At 43.8% G+C, this 19,364-nt stretch overlaps 1 protein-coding gene across 2 annotated transcripts in view; it reads right to left on the bottom strand.

Moving 5' to 3' along the window:
* LOC101147362 (cytochrome P450 3A7) overlaps positions 1-13,387 on the bottom strand; it is a 28,549-nt gene extending 15,162 nt beyond the window's left edge. Inside the window, exons 1-4 of one of the 2 annotated variants that reach the window (XM_055393126.2) lie at positions 13,203-13,262; positions 13,032-13,117; positions 8,668-8,761; positions 1,922-1,974 (exon numbers count right to left, since the gene is read on the bottom strand). In XM_055393126.2, coding sequence (XP_055249101.1) covers positions 1,922-1,956 — 35 coding nt within the window. In that variant the 5' untranslated portion in view covers positions 1,957-1,974; positions 8,668-8,761; positions 13,032-13,117; positions 13,203-13,262. Of the gene's footprint in view, positions 1-1,921; positions 1,975-8,667; positions 8,762-13,031; positions 13,118-13,202 lie in introns of both variants that reach the window. The other variant, XM_063708620.1, reaches the window with a different exon arrangement.
* Positions 13,388-19,364: the final 5,977 nt, after the last annotated feature.

Below are 19,364 nucleotides of genomic sequence, written 5' to 3'. Positions count from 1 at the left end.
GTGTGGAAAAACAGAGTTGATTAAACATCAACAGCCTTATACTACAGCTGGAGCCAAACCCAGGAAGCCAGACTTTGATCCTGACATTACATAATCCCCTAGATGTACAATACACAGTAATCTTAGGTTCTAGTTCATTAGGTATAAGACGCAGCAAGAGTCTGACACAGGAGCCACCCAAGTCTTCATACGATGAAGGGTAATGTGGGCCAAACAGGGAAGAGACATTGAAAGACAAAAGAGCTCTTCAAAGAGATCATGGTTAGAAATGACAGTAGAGCATTTGTTAAGCTGGGTGGTGCATACGTGGGTATTTCCCATGCCATTCTCCACAATGTTTCATATGTTTAAAATATTTCACTTTTAAAAAGAATATTAGGTCCATGAAAAATTGAAGACAAGTAAATCATGAAATGCTCACAAGGACTAAATGTGTCAAGGGCAGTTGTTGTGGGACCCATGGACATCGAGAGCTGTGTGTTCTTTCTACTCAGTTGTGTTGCCTGTATGGGTCATGCCAGCTCCACCGCACCCTCAGGCAGCACTGTGGTTTCTGTGGACTTGATGAGACAAGATGAACTAAAAAGAGGCAAAACCTTCTCCCTGATGCTTCTAGTGAATGAACACACCACTGCACCTCTTCCACCACTGTCGCCAAGCCTCTAGCCCCTCTGACAGGGAACAGCTGCTGCAGTTGGCTGAGGCCACCTTATAAAATCACAGTCCATCAGCCCACCAGGAAACACAATGGTTTAAGAATATTCAGCATTTCTTCAAATTCAGCAGAAATGTATAGACAAAGATATACTCATATATACTTCTATTAAAAAGTCTTTATATATATTTTTATTACACTTCTATAGGTGGGAATTGAACAATTAAAAAGTCTTGGCTTAAAGTTAATAATAAAACAGAATGAAAAATTCCACACTTACACAGAAAGTTAAACAAACAAACAGCAGAGCATGGTTTCCCAATCTGTTTCTCTGTATCTCTCAACCCTTCTTTCAAAAGCATGTTAAATTCAAAGTTTAAATGAAAGAGTTTTGACTTTTAATTGAAAGTGAATCGATGTGGGAAGGAGATGATGCCATGCATTTATGAGCACATGTTAGAAAAGTCTGAGACAATGCATGTGATAAAAGGGCACCAAGGGAAGAAAAAAAGAAGAGGGGAATAGGCAGACACTGGACAGAACGTGATGCTGGGAGTCCCTGGGCCACCAAAGCCTGGAGAAAAGTGGTAACCACAATGGTCCCAGCCTAGTTTAGACCGAAGACCTCAACACTTGGTGACATGTGGGATCCTTGGTAGGACAAGTCTCAAAAAGTTTTACAATAGCGAGTGTGAACGTTGTGAGAACCAAAATTATAGCACGTCTGTGTGTGTGTGTCAGTGTGTCTGTGTGCCTATGTGTGCTATTAAAAACCCTGACAAATAAAGAAAGTTATGAAGAGTGGATTCTCATGCTTGTGTGCCTGATAACAAAACGATCACAAAAGACTTGGCGAAACCACAAGCTTGCAGAAAGCCCATCCCAACCTTACACAAAAATATTTCTGCAAGGACACTGGCTCAGCCACTGCCTGTCCAACCTTGGTGTGGCGTCACCCTTGTTACTGATCTTTGTAGTGAAGGAGAACTATTTCAAAACCCATATGAAGTCCTCCTCATATTTTCTTTGGAACATCTTTGTCTTCCTTTACCTCCCTAAATTTGCACATAGCTTATAATGGCACACAGATTCCCATTCTAATACTCTACTCCCAAATATATATCCTCTTCCTTCTGAAAACCTCTCTGCAGTTAGGTTGGCCAGACCTTCATCCCAAGACACTCTGGGCTGAGACTGTCCTCTGTGCAGTGGCATAAAGTCATCATAGAAACATGTCTATCCAATGGAAGCTTCCAGAATACTCACCCCCAGACTTTTCTGTACTTTTTATAACATTCCATGTCAAACGTCCAAAAGCCCTGGGAGGAGAAACAAAATAATATTACATTATTATTTTAAATGTACTTAACCCTGCCTCTAATTGGGGCTGAAAACATTCAAAACCAATGAAATTAGACTTGCTGGCAGTTACAGGAAGCTTATTTAGATACGTCATGAGGGAAAGGAGAGAAAACAGGAGGTATTTGAAATGGGAAATTTAAAATTACTCTTGAATTTTCTCCAAGTGTTGTGGATACTGGATGACTTACCCTTGTGTATAAATACTAAGTAACTCCTTGTCTTTCTGATGTCTTTTTGCTTTTCCATGTGTTGTCTCTAAAATCTCATAAATCCCTGAATGATCACCTCCAGGGGCATGTGAAGAAACTGAGGATGAGGGTAAGTGAGTGAGCATCAGAAAGGAACGTGCACTCTTTTATCTCTTTGTTCTTCATCCTTTTCATTTATTTCATGAGCTGGCTCTAGAATTCTAGCAGAATTGGAAAGTTACAGACGCCAGGGACCTCTTTTAGTCTAGCAGATTTAGATAAGTGTGAGGCATGTTTGTTGAGTGAGAAAATGAGTGAGTGACAGAATGACAAAGTGGACTCACTTTCCAGTTTTCCAGCTTAAGATGGAAGTTCTGAGAAAATGTCACCTCTATACATCAAACACAGCAAATTATGACACCTGCTCAGAGTTTGCACTGAAACTTAAAAACAAACCTTCCTGTTTCTACATTTCAGGGGTGAAATTTTATTTTATTTTATTTTATTTTTTTATTTTTTTCTTTAACAGCTTTATTGAGATATGCTTTATGTATCATGAAGTTTATCTCTTTTATTATTATTATACTTTAAGTTTTAGGGTACATGTGCAAAACGTGCAGGTTTGTTACATATGTATACATGTGCCATGTTGGTGTGCTGCACTCATTAACTCATCATTTAGCATTAGGTATATCTCCTAATGCTATCCCTCCCCCCTCCCCCCACCCCACAACAGCCCCTGGTGTGTGATGTTCCCCTTCCTGTGTCCATGTGTTCTCATTGTTCATTTCCCATCTATAAGTGAGAACATGCGGTGTTTCGTTTTTTGTGCTTGCAATAGTTTGCTGAGAATGATGCTTTCCAGTTTCATCCATGTCCCTACAAAGGACATGAACTCTTCATTTTTTATGGCTGCATGGTATTCCATGGTGTATATGTGCCACATTTTCTTAATCCAGTCTATCATTGTTGGACATTTGGGTCGGTTCGAAGTCTTTGCTATTGTGAATAGTGCTGCAATAAACATAAGTGTGCATGTGTCTTTATAGCAGCATGATTTATAATCCTTTGGGTATATACCCAGTAATGGGATGGCTGGGTCAAATGGTATTTCTAGTTCTAGATCCCTGAGGAATCGCCACACCAACTTCCACAATGGTTGAACTAGTTTACAGTCCCACCAACAGTGTAAAAATGTTCCTATTTCTCCACACCCTCTCCAGCACCTGTTGTTTCCTGACTTTTTAATGATCACCATTCTAACTGGTGTGAGATGGTATCTCATTGTGGTTTTGATTTGCATTTCTCTGATGGCCAGTGATGATGAGCATTTTTTCATGTGTTTTTTGGCGGCCTAAATGTCTTCTTTTGAGAAGTGTCTGTTCATATCCTTCACCCACTTTTTGATGGGGTTGTTTGTTTTTTTCTTGTAAATTTGTTTGAGTTCATTGTAGATTGTGGATATTAGCCCTTTGTCAGATGAGTAGATTGCAAAAATTTTCTCTCATTCTGTCGGTTGCCTGTTCACTCTGATGGTAGTTTCTTTTGCTGTGCAGAAGCTCTTTGAAATTTTAACTATGGAAAAGAAGGTCTGAGGAATGTGTATCTTGGGGGTACATCTACTAAAAAGTTGATATGGGAAAGGTGGTGGGTGTCAGACCTCTGAGCCCAAGCGTGCAAGTATACATCCAGATGGCCTGAGGCAACCAAAAAACTACAAAAGAAGTAAAATAGCTAGCTCCCGTCTTAACTGATTGACCAACCTTACTACATTCCATTATGACTTTTTCCTGCCCTGCCCCAACTGATCGATTGATTGACCTCGTGACATTCTTCTTCTGGACAATGAGTCTTATGATCTCCCCAAATGCACTTTGTGACCCCCTCCTCTCCTTTAACTGTAACTTTCCACTGCTTACCCCAGTCCTATAAAACTGCCCCACCCCTATCTCCCTTTGCTGACTCCTTTTTCAGACTCAGTTGGCCTGCACCCAGGTGATTAAAAAGCTTTATTGCTCACACAAAGACTGGTGGTCTCTTCACACGGACGCACATGTCGTTTGGTGCTGAAGACCTGGGACAGGGGGACTCCTTTGGGAGACCAGTCCCCAGTCCTCACCCTCACTCCATGAGGAGATCCACCTATAACCTCGGGTCCTCAGACCAACCAGCCCAAGGAACATCTCACAAATTTTAAATTGGGTAAGCGGCCTCTTTTTATTCTCTTCTCCAACCTCTCTTGCTATCCCTCCACCCTTCAATCTCTCCCTTCCTTAATTTCGATTTCTTTCCCTTTCTGGTAGAGACAGAGTAAATGTGTTTTATCCATGAACTCAAAACTCCGGCACCAGTCACGGACTCGGGAAGACAGTCTTCCCGTGGTGTCTAAATCACTGTGGGGACGCCTGCCTCATTTTTCACCCACATTTCAGAGGTGTCTGATCACTGCGGGGGTGCCTGCCTTGATCCTTCATCTTGGTGGCAAGTACCACCTCCCCTGGCTGGCAAGTACCATGCCCCCTCTCTCTATGTCTCTACCCTCTCTTTCCTCTTGGCTTGCCTCCTTCACTATGGGCAACCTTCCACCCTCCATTCCCCCTTCTTCTCCCTTAGCCTGTGTTCTTCAAAACCTAAAACCCCTTCAACTAACACCTGATCTAAAACCTAAATGCCTTATTTTCTTCTGCAATACCACTTGGTCCCAATACAAACTCGACAATGCTTCCAAATAGCCAGAAAACAACACTATTGATTTCTCCATCTTACAAGACGGGGATGATTTTTGTCGAAAAATGGGCAAATGGTCTGAGGTGCCTGACATCCAGGCATTCTTTTAAACATCAGTCCCTCCCTAGTCTCTGCTCCAAATGTGACCTCTCCCAAATCTTTCTTCTTTCTCTCCTGTCTGTTTCTTCAGTCTCCACCCCAAGCTCTGAGTCCTGTGAATCCTCCTTTTCTATGGACCCATCTGACCTCTCCCCTCCTCCCCAGGCTGCTCTTCTCCAGGCTGAGCCAGGTCCCACTTCTTCCTCAGCCTCTGCTTCCCCACCCTATAATCCTTCTATTACCTCCCATCCTCACACCTGGTCCAGCTTACAGTTTCATTCTGCGACTAGCCCTCCCCTACCTGCCCAACAATTTCCTTTTAGAGAGGTGGCTGGAGCTGAAGGCATAGTCAGGGTACATGTGCCTTTTTCTCTGTTAGACTTCTCCCAGATCAGTCAGTGTTTAGACTCTTTCTTATCAGACCCCACTAAACATATACAGGAATTCTAATATTTAACTCAGTCCTGCAATTTAACCTGGAGTGACTGAAATGTCATCGTGACTTCTCCCCTCTCCCCAGATGAGCAGGAAAGAGTTTATACCCTAGCCCAATCTCACACTGACACCCACCAGTGTCATGAGCCAGACCTTCAAGAAGGCATCAGGGCAGTTCCCTGAGAGGATTCCCATTGGGAATACCAGATGGACTCCCCTGCTATAGTTAGGTAAGATTACATTGTCTCCTGCCTAGTCGAGGGGCTCAAAAAAGCAGCATATAAAGCTGTTAATTATGACAAGCTAAAGGAAACTACCAAAGGTAAAGATGAAAATCTAGCCCAGTTCATGGCCCACTTAACAGCTACCCTTAGACGCTTCACAGCCCCAGACCCAGAGGGCCCAGAAAGTCACCTAATCCTTAATATCCATTTTATCACCCAATCTGCTCCTGACATTAGAAAAAACCTCCAAAAATTGGATTCCAGCCCTCAAACCCCACAGCAGGACTTAATTAACCTCACCTTCAAGGTGTACAATAATAGAGAAGAGGCAGCCAAGTGACAATGCATCTCTGAGTTACAGCTACTTGCCTCTGCTGTAAGACAACCCACAACCACATCTCCAGCATACAAAAACCTTCAGAACATCCAATCCACAGCTCCCAGGGTCTCCTTCAAAACCTCCTCATGGACCTTGCTTCAAATGCCAAAAGCCTGGCCACTGGGCCTCAGAATGCCCACAGCCTGGGATTCCTCCTAAGCCACGCCCTGTCTGTGCGGGCCCCCACTGGAGGTCAGACTGTCCGACTCACGTTGCCACTGCTCCTAAAGCTCCTGGAGCTCAAACCCAACGTTTTTTGGCCGACTCCTTCCCAGATCTCCTCGGCTTAGCAGCTGGAGACTGGCACTGCCCAATCGCCTTGGAAGTCCCCAGACCACCACAGATGGTAAGCTTCAGGTAACTCTTATGGTGGAGGGTAAGTCCATTCCCTGTTTAATTGATACATGGGATACCCACTCCACATTACCTTCTTTTCAAGGGCCTGTTTGTCTTGCCCCCATAACTGTTGTGGGTATTGAGGTCCAGGCTTCTAAACCTCTTAAAACTCCCCAACTTTTGTGCCAACTTGGACAACATTCTTTTATGCACTCCTTTTTAGTTATCTCCATCTGCCCAGTTCCCTTATTAGGCCAAGATATTTTAACCAAATTATCTGCTTCTCTGACTATTCCTGGACTACAGTCATATCTCATTGCTACCCTTCCCAACCCAAAGCCTCCTTCGTGTCTTCCTCTTTTATCCCTCCACCTTAACCCACAGGTATGGGACACCTCTACTCCCTCCCTTAAAGATGCTTTTTTTCACTTTTCTCCTGTACCCCTCATCCCAGCCTCTCTTTGCGTTTACCTGGACTGACCCTGTCACCCATCAGTCCCAACAGCTTACCTGGGCTGTACTGCCGCAAGGCTTCTGGGACAGCCCTCGTTACTTCAGCCAAGCTCTTCCTCATGATTTACTTTCTTTCCACCCCTCTGCTTCCCACCTTATTCAATATATTGATGACTTTCTTCTCTGTAGTCCCTCCTTTGAGTCTTCTCAACAAAATACCATCTTGCTCCTTCAACATTTATTCTCCAAAGGATATTGGGTATCCCCCTCCAAAGCTCAAATTTTTTCTCCATCCGTTACATACCTCGGCATAATTCTTCATGAAAATACATGTGCTCTCCCTGCTGATCATGTCTGGCTGATCTCTCAAACCCCAACCCCTCTACAAAACAGCAATTCCTTTCCTTCCTGGGCATGGTTGGATACTTTTGCCTTTGGATACCTGGTTTGCCATCCTAAAAAACCATTATATAAACTCACAAAGGGAAACCTAGCTGACCCCATAGATCTTAAATCCTTTCCCCACTCCTCTTTCCATTCTTTGAAGACAGCTCTAGAGACTGCTCCCACACTAGCTCTACCTGATTCATCCCAACCCTTTTCATTACACACAGCAAAAGTGCAGGGCTGTGCAGTCAGAATTCTTACACAAGGACTGGGACTGTGCCCTGTAGCCTTTTTGTCCAAACAACTTGACCTTAATGTTTTAGGCTGGCCATCATGTCTCTGTGCTGTGGCTGCCACCACCCTAATACTTTTAGAGGCCCTCAAAATCACAAACTATGCTCAACTCACTCCATACAGTTCTCATAACTTCCAAAATCAATTTTCTTCCTCACACCTGATGCGTATACTTTCTACTCTCTGGCTCCTTCAGCTATACTCACTCTTTGTTGAGTCTCCCACAATTACCACTGTTCCTGGCCCGGACTTCAATCTGGCCTCCCACATTATTCCTGATGCCACACCTGACCGCCATGACCGTATCTCTCTGATCCACCTGACATTCACTCCATTTCCCCATATTTCCTTCTTTCCTGTTTTTCACCCTGATCACACTTGGTTTATTGATGGCAGTTCCACCAGGCCTAATCACCACTCACCAGCAAAGGCAGGCTATGCTATGTTATCCTCCACATCTATCATTGAGGCTACTGCTCTGTCCCCCTCCACTACCTGTCAGCAAGCCAAATTCATTGCCTTAACTTGGACCTTCACGCTTGCAAAGGGACTACGCATCAATATTTATACTGACTCCAAATGTGCCTTCCATATCCTGCACCACCACACTGTTATATGGGCTGAAAGAGGTTTCCTCACTATGCAAGAGTCCTCCATCACTAATGCCTCTTTAATAAAAACTCTTCTCATGAGTAGAAAAAAGGCTACTCATGAGCTCTTGCTGTAGAGAGGAATTTTACTCTCATGTCCACAGATAACAAACCACAATCAAGGACTCCTGTTCCTACTTTTAATACTAACTAAGTATGACTGTACCTTCCTGGGAACCTGCTGGAGCAAAAAGGAAATGCTCTTTATGGTGCTCACAAAGTCTGCACACCAAGTTGTGAACATCAGATTGCTGATCTACCTGAGATTTGGGCTGTTCAACTGCGGCAAACCAGAGGTTCCTGAGAGTTAGCAAGAGAGCCCCAGGGTAAACTTTGCCATGCTCTGGGTGATGCCTACACACTGTTTCTGAAAGTATAAAACCTCAGACCTTCCTCCTGATGAGAAGCATTTTTACTGATGGAATAAGCTGCTCTTTGCAATCATAAGAAGCAAAAGAGGAAGCTCAAAAACACTTACCTTACGGAAGGACCAAACATTTCCCACAAAAGGCAGAGGTGTGGGCCCTGGAATTCCAAGCTTCTTAAAAAGTCCATGTGAATGGGTTCCATATCTACAAAGTGAAACAGAAATCAGGTCATAGGGATTGTGACTTTATTGATATAGGGGCTGGTGAGTCACTGACTGAGGAACTGGAATGCCCAAGAGAAGGAGGTAACATTAAGGCAATAAATAATAACAGTTACTCTGACGGCAATGATTATATTTGTTCATCAGGTCCTTTCCCGCCTCCACCATGAGACACAAAAAAGGCACAATGATTAGCTCAAAGCGGCTGGAGTCTTCATGGTCCTAATCCTGGAATTAATACTTGATCAATATTCTCACATGTGAGTGCTTCTGAGAGGTTCAGGCAGGAATTCCTCCAGGGCACTTAATTCCCTTATGTCTTTTTAGTAAGTGAACTCTTCCTTGATTTTGGGATTCTCATCCTAGTAGAAAGGGTGAGAATTTTTTGTTTTGTCTTCTGCAGTGATTGTTGTACCGGAGCGAGTTAGAAAAACGCCACACTTTGAGATGAATTAAGAGTCCTTTATTAGCTGGTGACTGAGAGACAGCGAACGCTCAAAATTCTCTTGGCCCCGAAGAAGGGACTAGATTTTCTTTTATACTTTGGTTTAGAAAGGGGAGGGGGGTCTAGTTAAAACAATTTTGCAGAAATAAAGTAGGCAAAAAGTTAAAAGGATAAATGGTTACAGGAAAGTAAACAGTTCCAGGTGCAGGGGCTTTAAGACTGTTACAAGGTGATAGACTCGGGGCTTTGGGCATTATCAATCGGATGAATTCCTGTGAATTGTGGATATAGCTTGCCAGAGTATCTTATCAGTTAATTGCATTCTTGGATGTGCTGGGAGTCAGCTTGCACAAGTTAAGTCCTTGAGGAAGGGGCTGCCAGTGAAAGAGCCAAGATGGAGTCCGTCTGGCTCTCTTAGCTAAGGGAGAGTCAATTCAGGTGGAAACAAGGCTAGGTGATTAAAGGAAAAGGGAGAGTCTAAAAACAGGGTTAGTAAAAACAAGGTTGGGCATTACAGATGATGAGATTTTGCATCACTGCATCCACTCAATCACAGAGGGTCACTGAGAGCCTATGGTGACCCTGTGTTTAGAATTTGCTCAGAGGCTTTTATGCTTTCCCTTCCCTCTAAGCTATGACCCTGTTTTAGGATCTGGCCCTTCTTAAACCGTCATTCACAGAGGGGTCTTGGAGGAGTCACAGAGTTATTATTTCTACAGATTGACAAGTGTGTTCATGGCTTCTATTGGCCTTATGGAAATGTGGGCATCTTTCAGCTACACCTCAGTCTCTGTGGTCAGATGATCTGGTTGGATTGAGCTATTGGGGAGGATGATTGACTCATATTTCCCTGAATGACACTGTGCAGAAGAATCACAGCTAAAGACCCAGGACATTCCTCCTCTTGTGGAATCTAGCCTTCCAACTAGTGATATTCACCTGATAAGCACAGTGCCAGTGATATGGTCTGAATCTGTGCTCCTACCCAAATCTCATGTTGAAATGTAATCCCCAATGCTGGAGGTTGGGCCTGGTAGGAGGTGATTGGATATAGGGGCAGTTTAGCACGATTTAACGCCATTCCCACTAGGGTGCTGTCCTCATGACAATGAGTTTTTATGAGATCTGGTGGTTTATAAGTGTGTGGCACCTCCTCCCTACCCTCTCTTGCTTCTGCTCCAGCCATGTAAGATCTGCCTGCTCCTCCTTCACCTTCTGCCATGATTGTAAATTTCCTGAGGCCCCCCTAGAGGCAGAAGTCACTATGCTTCCTGTAGAGCCTGCAGAACCATGAGACAATTAAGTCTTTTTTCTTTATAAATTATCCAGCCTCAGATATTTCTCTATAGCAGTGGGAGAAAAGACTAATACAGCCAGATATGCTCATTTTTTTCAAGGTGATCAATCACAAAGCAGTCAGTTTATTGCCTCTGCACGTCAAATATCTCTGTAGGAAAACCCATTAAGGCTGCTGCTCCCTATGGCAGGCCTGCTTGCAACTCATATTTGATGGGTCGTGTATGGACTCCCCCAACTGTGGGTTCTGGATGTCTGAAGACCTTCCCAGTGTGATGTTACTGAGGGGTGGAAGACCGGAGGAAGAAGAAAAGCTGATGGAAGAGGTCACCAGCCATCAATTCAATCATGAATCTGCTAGTCCCACAAGGTTGTCCCCAGAGAGGCAAATTAGGAAAATGTGGCTGAAAAGTATGGTGTATATAAATGGATCCATATACCTCATATGTGCTTTCAGCTGAAAGACAGGCACCTTCTAATGTCCACGTACCTTCCTGTTCATAGCAAAAGATGCAGCATTCCACATAAGTAACCATAAAATGTTCCAGACAGTTCAATTAAGACCTTGTTTTCTCTTCTTTAAAGGGCTGCCCTTAAGGCAGTATAGGTTCCAAACATTCTGTACAAATCCAGTGACTCTTATAATATGTGCTAAAATACAACTGAGAAATGGCATGGAGGCTCGTGTTTTGAGAACCCAGCAGAGACTGCATAGCCAGACCTAATAGTGCATTTGGATCCTTGCCCCAGAATAGTTAGTGGAAGTGTGTGCACCATCTACCAAAACCAGGGTGGCCTTGGGTTTTCCCACTCCTGTTTCTTCCTTTGTTGTCACAGCCATGGAAAATCAATGACACTAATCTCTGCTTCTAAACTTTCTACATGTTACATGATCTCTCAGGCCAAGACAAACTATTGAGTTAATGTGTCAGCAGCATTGGCCCTCGAGGACAGATCTAGGTGAGTGTCTAGACTCACATCGTTCCATGTCAAGGCAGAGGCTGTGCTGGGCAAACTGTTTAGTTTCTTTCCAGCTCCCCTCTGTTTGGTAGAGTAATGCTGCTTTCGGTTCCAATGAAGAGGCTAACAGAAAAGCCAGTCATCTATTGCATGTAATTGTGTTGGCCTAAGAAGGGCATGGTCTACACTATAGCTTCTGAATCCTGGCCTGTACTGGCATCATCTAAGGCTAAGGTATTGTCTGTCTGACTGCCAGAATCTGTAGTGACAGCCCCACAACATGGCAGACCACACACAGAGTGACACTGATGGTGCCCCTGTGTCCAGGCTTCAAGCAGATGAGATGCCAACATGTTTTTCCTTCAAGTGACCTCCACTAGGGGGCCAGGACCCGTGAATGTCTATTTGGAGTTCTACCCTGAGGGGTGAGGAATATTTTCTCACTTCATCTTGATCCTACCTGGATGCTTTTGTTGTCATCACTGGCTCACAGTCTTGCTTACTTTCTAGCCCTGAGAGTTTAGGATAAACTACTAAGCAGGTGTATTTGAAATGGGGGTATTAAAATAAACTATTGGGAAGGTATTTTTAAGAACACATATGCAATCTTGTCCTAGAGATGTACATTTGTGCATTAGACTCATATTCCTGACATTATTCTGGAAAGGTGAGGTTATCTTATACACATTTATTGTCACAAATACTGAACTAATAGCCCTCTTTTATCACCCAGAAGGAACATGCTGGAAATAGTCTATCTCCAAAAAAATCTGGCTTTAAAAAGGATGAATTTAAGCCATATCAATTCATGTTAAATTGCCAGTAGATGGAAACTATGTTACCACAACTCACTGAATTGCTAACTTTTCTGTGAAAGAATTAAAACAAGGTTTCCATTTTCTATTTCCATGTGACCATGATTCCTTACTCTTAATAACTGTGAAATTGAGTTAGAAGTAAAATGTGACAGGCGGGAAACCTCCTCTACACACAGTAGGGAGTGACTCTTCTCACGACCTGCTCTAGGATGCCAGGATCTCACTGGCGAGAAGATTCATCCTCTTCTCCTGCAACTTAAAGGGAAAAATGTAAAATCCAAATTCTGGTTTAGTAAGCTGGGTCCAAACCATTGTCTATTAGATTATCCTCAATCAATGCTGTCCCTAAACCCTTCTTTCCACTAAAGATGGATGGGGGAGATGCTTATTTATTCCTTTATAGATCTGCAAAACATCCATCATAACTTCTATATGTTTGTAGCATCCAACACTTAAGCTACTTCTCCTTGAAATCTTTTTTTTTTCTTTTTTCTCTCTCTCTCTCTCTCTCTTTTTTTTTTGAGATGGAATCTCACTCTGTTACGCAGGCTGGAGTGCAGTGGCATGATCTCAGTTCACTGCAACCTCTGCCTCCCAGGTTCAAGCAATTCTCCTGCCTCAGCTTCCCAAGTAGCTGGGACTACAGGTATGCACCACCATGCCCAGGTAATTTTTGTAATTTTAGTAGAGACAGGGTTTCACCATGGTAGCCAGGCTGGTCTTGAACTCCTGACCTTAGGCAGTCTTCCTGCCTCGGCCTCCCAAAGTGCTGGGATCACAGATGTGAGCCACCGCGCCCGGCCTGAACATCATTTTTGATCTACAAAACAGATAAGGAAAATAGAGGCCTGATTAGCACCCCACGTCCAAGGAAACAGAGAAGAGGAGCCTGAACAGTTACTCACAGATAGAGGAGTATCAGGCTGACAGCCAGGAGAAGCCAGGTTTCCACGGCCAAGTTTGGGATGAGATCCATCACTACTTTCCTTCCTTATCTCTCTCCTCTGAGTCTTTTTTTCAGCAGCGTGCTGCTGTTTGCTGGGCTGTGTGCGTGGAGCTTTCCGGCCCTGCACAGCAGTGACTCAGTGAGGTTGTTGGATTGTTTATATGCTGGAGAAGGAGGCAGGGCTGGAGCTGCAGCCAGTAGCAGGGCCCCCCGTTCTCCGCCTGCAGTTGGAAGAGGCTTCTCCACCTTGGCACACACACACCACTCACTGACCTCCTTTGAGTTCATATTCTATGTGGAATCATAAACAAGTCAATCAATGTTACTGGGGAGTCCAAGGGTTCTGGGTTCTTATCAGAAACTCAAATGGAGCCATTGGCATAAAATCTATTAAATCTCCTCTCTCCTGCCCTTGTCTCTATGGCTGTCCTCATTCCAGAATACTTGAAATTCATTCCAACAAGCCATGCCTACAGATCTTTACCTATGCCTGGAGTGTGCCTGTGCCCCCTAGAAGACTCCTACACATCCTTTCATACCCAGCCAGACAGAGCCTTCTCTTAGAGTCTTTCCTCACCAACCTCCTCACACAGATGTAACCATTTCCTCCCCTGGGCACTTTCCATCCCCTTCATGCAGTCCTATTGTCTTCTTTCCTCTTTACCACCATTGTGTGTTTCCAGGCCTGTTTCCCTTAGCAGAGATGAGCTCCTCAAGGGCATAGTCTGGTCTTATTCCCTGTCATGGCTCTGGTCCCTATCAGGGTGCTGTACACACAGTGGGTGACCAGAAAGGCTGGTGGAGTTGACTTGGCTGAGATTGCTGGGCCCCTGTGTGTCACTTCCTCTGACTTTCTGGTGACCACTCCATCTTCTTAGGTCATTAATACCTCTTGGCTGTGCCTCAGCTGCTGTCTCTGCATTTTCAGGCTGGTCCTCTGTGATTCTGTTGGCAAGAGGACCCCTAAAAAAGAGACAGGGCATGGATGAGATGGAGCTGATGGCTTAGTGGAATAATATCAATTTGTGCTGCTTCCTTTGAACCTTTCAAAAGTCCTGCCATAGATAGCAAGTTAGACAGGTTCTTTGCCAAAGAGTGGCCCCTTCTCTCTGGAAATACTGTATGTCTGGAAATAGTAGGAGAGAAAGGAGAGAAGAGAACAGCTTCCCAGATGGCCAGGTTGACCCAAACCACCTCAGCCAGCAACGATGGGGCAGCAGTCACTGCAGGTCACACAGCATCAAGGACTCCAATAAGATGGTCCCAGTCTCTTGAGGGTGGAATTGGAATTCAAAGCAAATGGCTTTCTTTTTGACAAGTGGAGGATTTTCTAATGGGAGGAGAGCAGGTGCCAGGAGCTGGTAGAGATGAGGCCTGTAATAGCAGTTGCTGCCACCTGTGAGTCCCGTGAGCCATTCCTGATGGGAGAGATCTCAGTGACGAGGGTGTGAAAATTATATCAGCTCATTATCTTCACTCACACTGAAGTTCTGTGTCTGCTTGGCCTGAGGAATGGATTACATGACAAACAAAATCTCAGAGTTGTTAAAACTCAGTAGAAACAGATGATGTTTAAGCTGTGCTTGTTCACTTCCTTCTCTCTTTATTCTTTCTCACATTCAGCACTCCTGCAGAAACTGATTCTCACCCCAGAAATGCATCTTTTCCCATCCCTCTGGCCCCTAAGCCTCCAGGGCTCCTTGGCACCTGGCCAGAGTGGGTGAACATCATGCCAGATTCCATGTCAGATTCAAGACCAAGTGGGTGAATGTTATGGGCAGTGTTGTGCCAGGTATGTGCTGGGAGCCACATGTTCCTTGGGGACAGCCTAGTGAAGCAGGAGACACATAAACATGCTTGGATGGAGGTATGCATGTGCTGTAACCCTGGAATCCCTGGAATAATGGAGCCCTACAGAGAGGTAGCTAAGAAAAGAAGTGACAGCAAGTGTCAAAGCAACAAAGGGTGGACATGAGAAGGTGGGTGACAATCCCCAAGAGAAGTAGGATAAAAGTCCAGGGAATTCCGATACATTTCTGTCTCCTTTTAGTGGCTTTGCTGGGCCATTAAATAGGGCCATGCTACTATCTCCAGTTTACAGATGTAGAAACTGAGGCTCAGTGACTGCAAGTAGCTTCCCAACTGCTACTGATCACAATAAAACATTATAAAAAGCTAACAGGAAGGGAGATAGAAGGTCCTCTGCTGCTCTTGTGCACCTGCCATTCCCTGCTAAGCGTCACTATGGCAAATAGTGAGACTCAAGGCTGCAACCAGAAATTGGTTGAGATTCGTGTTCCTGTCTCAAGTGTTACTCCCAGCAGCACCCCATGGGTCTTCTAGAAAAAAGGACTCCATCTCATCTCAGCAGGGAGAAGGAAAGTTGCAGTTTCTGACCATATCAGTGGCATTGCTGGAGGATCTCCCTCTCTATGTTCCCACACTGAGAGGTACACAGAACACATTCATACAAGTAAAATATTCCAGTGTCATCTAATAACTATTAACTTCATTCTCTCACCTAAACCAAGAGCCTTTCTTATTATTTTTTTTAAGAAACAAAACTCTTATGGAAACAGATATGTTTTTTCTTTCCTCTAAAACACATACTTGGCTAAGATGATTTTTATTCTAAGATGAAGATCTACCTGCCCTACAAACTTCAGGAGGTGGTGTGACTGGTTGGAATCTATACCAACAGTGATAGACTAATCGTTGCTTGGATTTCAAATGCAGCCAGCGCTCTGTCCTAACTAATGAAATTTGTGTTGTTCTGCAAAGGAAAATAACTGAAGGCATGTTGTGCCACCTAATTCCACAGAAGGTAACATCTTCTAACATGTAGGAACTTGTCTACTGAGAGCTGCACAGACTGTGTCAAGGAAGATACTATGCATTGGAAGAACACCCAAGCACCACTTGCCTCTCCCCTACTCATTTCCTGTATTAAAGCATTCATCATGTTTTTTAAAGCTGTGCTCTCAGTACTGTGCTCCCAGACATTATTCTTGGTCTTGGTCAACTTTGTACCCTAAGCACATGGAGAAGAGACAAATAAGCAATAATTATACGACAGCTAAGGAAAAATAATCATAAAACTTTGAGAAATATAATGTCCTTATCGACAATGAAAGACGTTTCTTCTTTCTTGGTCTAGTTTCATTGGATCAAAGTTAAATCTCAACATTCAGAGAAGCATTAGGTTCAGATATCAGCATGAGTGGACAGGCTGTCCAGGGACTCAGTGATGCAAGGAACACCTTCACTCCTATATTTTCAACCTTTTATATTGGTAGCCCAAGTGGTACCTCTCTTCTGGGAAGCTTGTCCTGACTTCCAGTGGCCAAGTGAATTACTTGTGGTATGGGGAAGCAACATTGCTCTGGAATGATTTATGTATTAGATTCACATTTCACAGGTCATGATCTTGAGGATGTAAACAAAAACAAAAACGGAAACAAAAACAAAAAAGGAAGATTATCTCTCTGTAACTCAGCTCTCATGTCCCCATTCTTCTCAGTAAGGGAAAACTTGAATTTGCAGGTTGGGGTGACCAGGTGGTATCTAAATATTGTTTCTATTTATTTATTTTTAAAATTGTTTAGAGGCAGGACCTCACTCTGTTGCCCAGGCTGGAGTTCAGTGCTGTAGTAATAGCTCACTGTACCTTCCACCTCCTGGGTTCAAGTGATCCTCCTACCTCAGCCTCCTTAGTAGCTGGTACTACAGGCATATGACCATGCCCAGCTAATTTTTAGTAGAGATGGGGTCTAGGTATGTTGCCCAGGCTGGTCTCAAACTCCTGGCCTCAAGCAATCCTCCTGCTGCTGTCTCCTAAAGTTCTGGGATTTCAGATGGGAGCCACCACCTGGCCTTTAAGTTTTGGTGGCTGGAGGAGGGGATTAGCTAATGCTTTTGGGCCTCATGCTTGGGGGTGGTGTTGAGAGTGACAGGTCCATGAACATGTACTGTAGGCACTGGAGGAGGTAGGTGCCTCACTTCGATGCCACTGTATGTTGGTTAGCCTGTATGCCTGCTGTGTTCAGGGCATGTGGCAAGCACTAAATACTAAAGAATCAGAATCCTTGCCCTGATGAAGCTAGCTCTCTAATAGGAGAAAGAGATACTAAACAGCGACACAAATAATACTGAATTACAAATTGGGAAAAATGCTATGAAGTAAAAGAACCCTTTACTTAAGCTCCCAGTGGTATCAGACACAGTTGTTCCTTCTTTCTTTCCCTAAACTCTAGCTGTCTTTGAAAGACATGAATACAACTGAATTAACAAGACTTGACGGATGGGAAGTGTGAGACCTTGGATATTCCTGGGCCTGTTTCCTCATCTGTCCATGGGGGAAATTGACTGGAATTGGCCTATGAAGACCAAGGTCCTCCTTGTCCCAATCAGAAGAACCCTGCAGGACTGCCTGCCTCTCAGCCTGTGTGTCCCTCTAGGAGTTTGAATTAATTCATTTAATTTTTTTATTTAAGATGATAAGTTGAATTTAAACCTGAGACTCAAGAATAGTTAATGGAGAAAAAGTATAAATACCAATGATCTCATCAACAGATTAAAGGGGAACGATTATATGATCATCTCAATTGTTTTAGGAAGAGCCTTTGATAGTTCAATAATAATATATTAATAATATATGATAATATTCAACTCCCATTCATGATATAAAAAACTTTCAACAACTAATGGCATGGAATTTTATTAATCTGATGGAAGCATCTACCAAAAAAATTAGAGAAAACATTCTCAGTAGTATAAAAGCATTATCCGCTTATACCTTCTTGTTTACCATGTGCACAAATTACCTTTCCAAAACTAGCAACATTTTAAAAAAAATCCTATCAGTTAACTTGCTTTTTCTGTAATTGAAAAGAATATCACAGCTTGTCCTTGTCAGAAGTCCAGCTTGTGATTCACCTGGGGTCAACACAGGGCAAGGCTTAATAATCACTGAAATAACTAAACATTGTAATGCCTCATGGGGCTGCTTGAACTGACATGATTTCAAGGGCACCGAGAGGCTGGGGGAAAGCAGAGAGAGGGTCAGCAAGTTCATTCAGCTGAGATTATCTCAGTTTACAAACTGGAGTTTATGAACTTTAGTTGGGACATGAGTTTCATTGATTATCAGAATGAACCATCTCTCGAGAATAAACCAGCGTCCAGCATTTTTGCATGAAGTTCCAAGAGGGCCCTAGGGAGAGATGTTACTAGGAAGCTTGCCAAACCCAGTGACTTTCCAGGGGGCCTGCCCACCCAAGTGCAGCCCATGCCTGATACCCAGCCCTCAATGCCCTATTCTGATTGGTTACATGGTTATCTCCAGAACCATGGGGCCCTCTCTATCCGTGTGAATGGGTTGTCCACTCTGCCCAGTGCTATGACACAACACAGGAGAACAGAACCATAAGGGAAAATGTGAACAAGACCTTCACAGAACGAGTCATGCCAAGACCCAAGGTGGGGGTATTTCACCACCCAGAGGGAACTGGAGAGACACCAGGAGCTCTGGGAAGGCAGAGATAAGGGGATCTGGAACTACCTGGGGTGAAGTCTTCCTAAAGGAGTGACTGTTTGCATTATCATCAACAGAGAAGTGTTTGTATAGAAGAGGGGGAGGTGAGAAGCATTTCAGGCTGTGAGAATGGTTCAGCTTTTTTTAGTAATAAAAAATAGAAAAAGTAGAAATTGGTTTTACCTTTGTGTATTGAATAAGTAAGGAATGGCATCCCAACCGTTTTCTTTATTATTATTATTGTTATTATTATTTAGACAGAGTCTTGCTGCATTGCCCAGGCTGGAGTGCAATGGCACAATCATGGCTCACTGCCACTTCAACCTCCCAGGCTCAAGCAATCCTCCTGCCTCAGCCTCCTGAGTAGCTGGGATGACAGGCATGCATCACCATGCCTGGCTAATTTTTCGATGTTTTGTAGACATGAAGTCTGGTCTTGAACTGACTTGCCTGGGATGGTCTTGAACTTGTGGCCTCAAGTGATCCTCCTTTCTCAGCCTTGCAAAGGACTGGGATTACAGGAATGAACCAGAGGCCAGCCACTTTATTATTAACAAGGTTGAATATTTCTGTATTTTTGATAGCTGT

This window comes from Gorilla gorilla, chromosome 6 (genome assembly GCF_029281585.2).
Source record: "Gorilla gorilla gorilla isolate KB3781 chromosome 6, NHGRI_mGorGor1-v2.1_pri, whole genome shotgun sequence".
Classification (NCBI taxonomy): domain Eukaryota; kingdom Metazoa; phylum Chordata; class Mammalia; order Primates; family Hominidae; genus Gorilla; species Gorilla gorilla.
The sequence above is the reverse complement of the archived record's forward strand: the minus strand, read 5'-3'. Positions and strand labels throughout refer to the sequence as shown.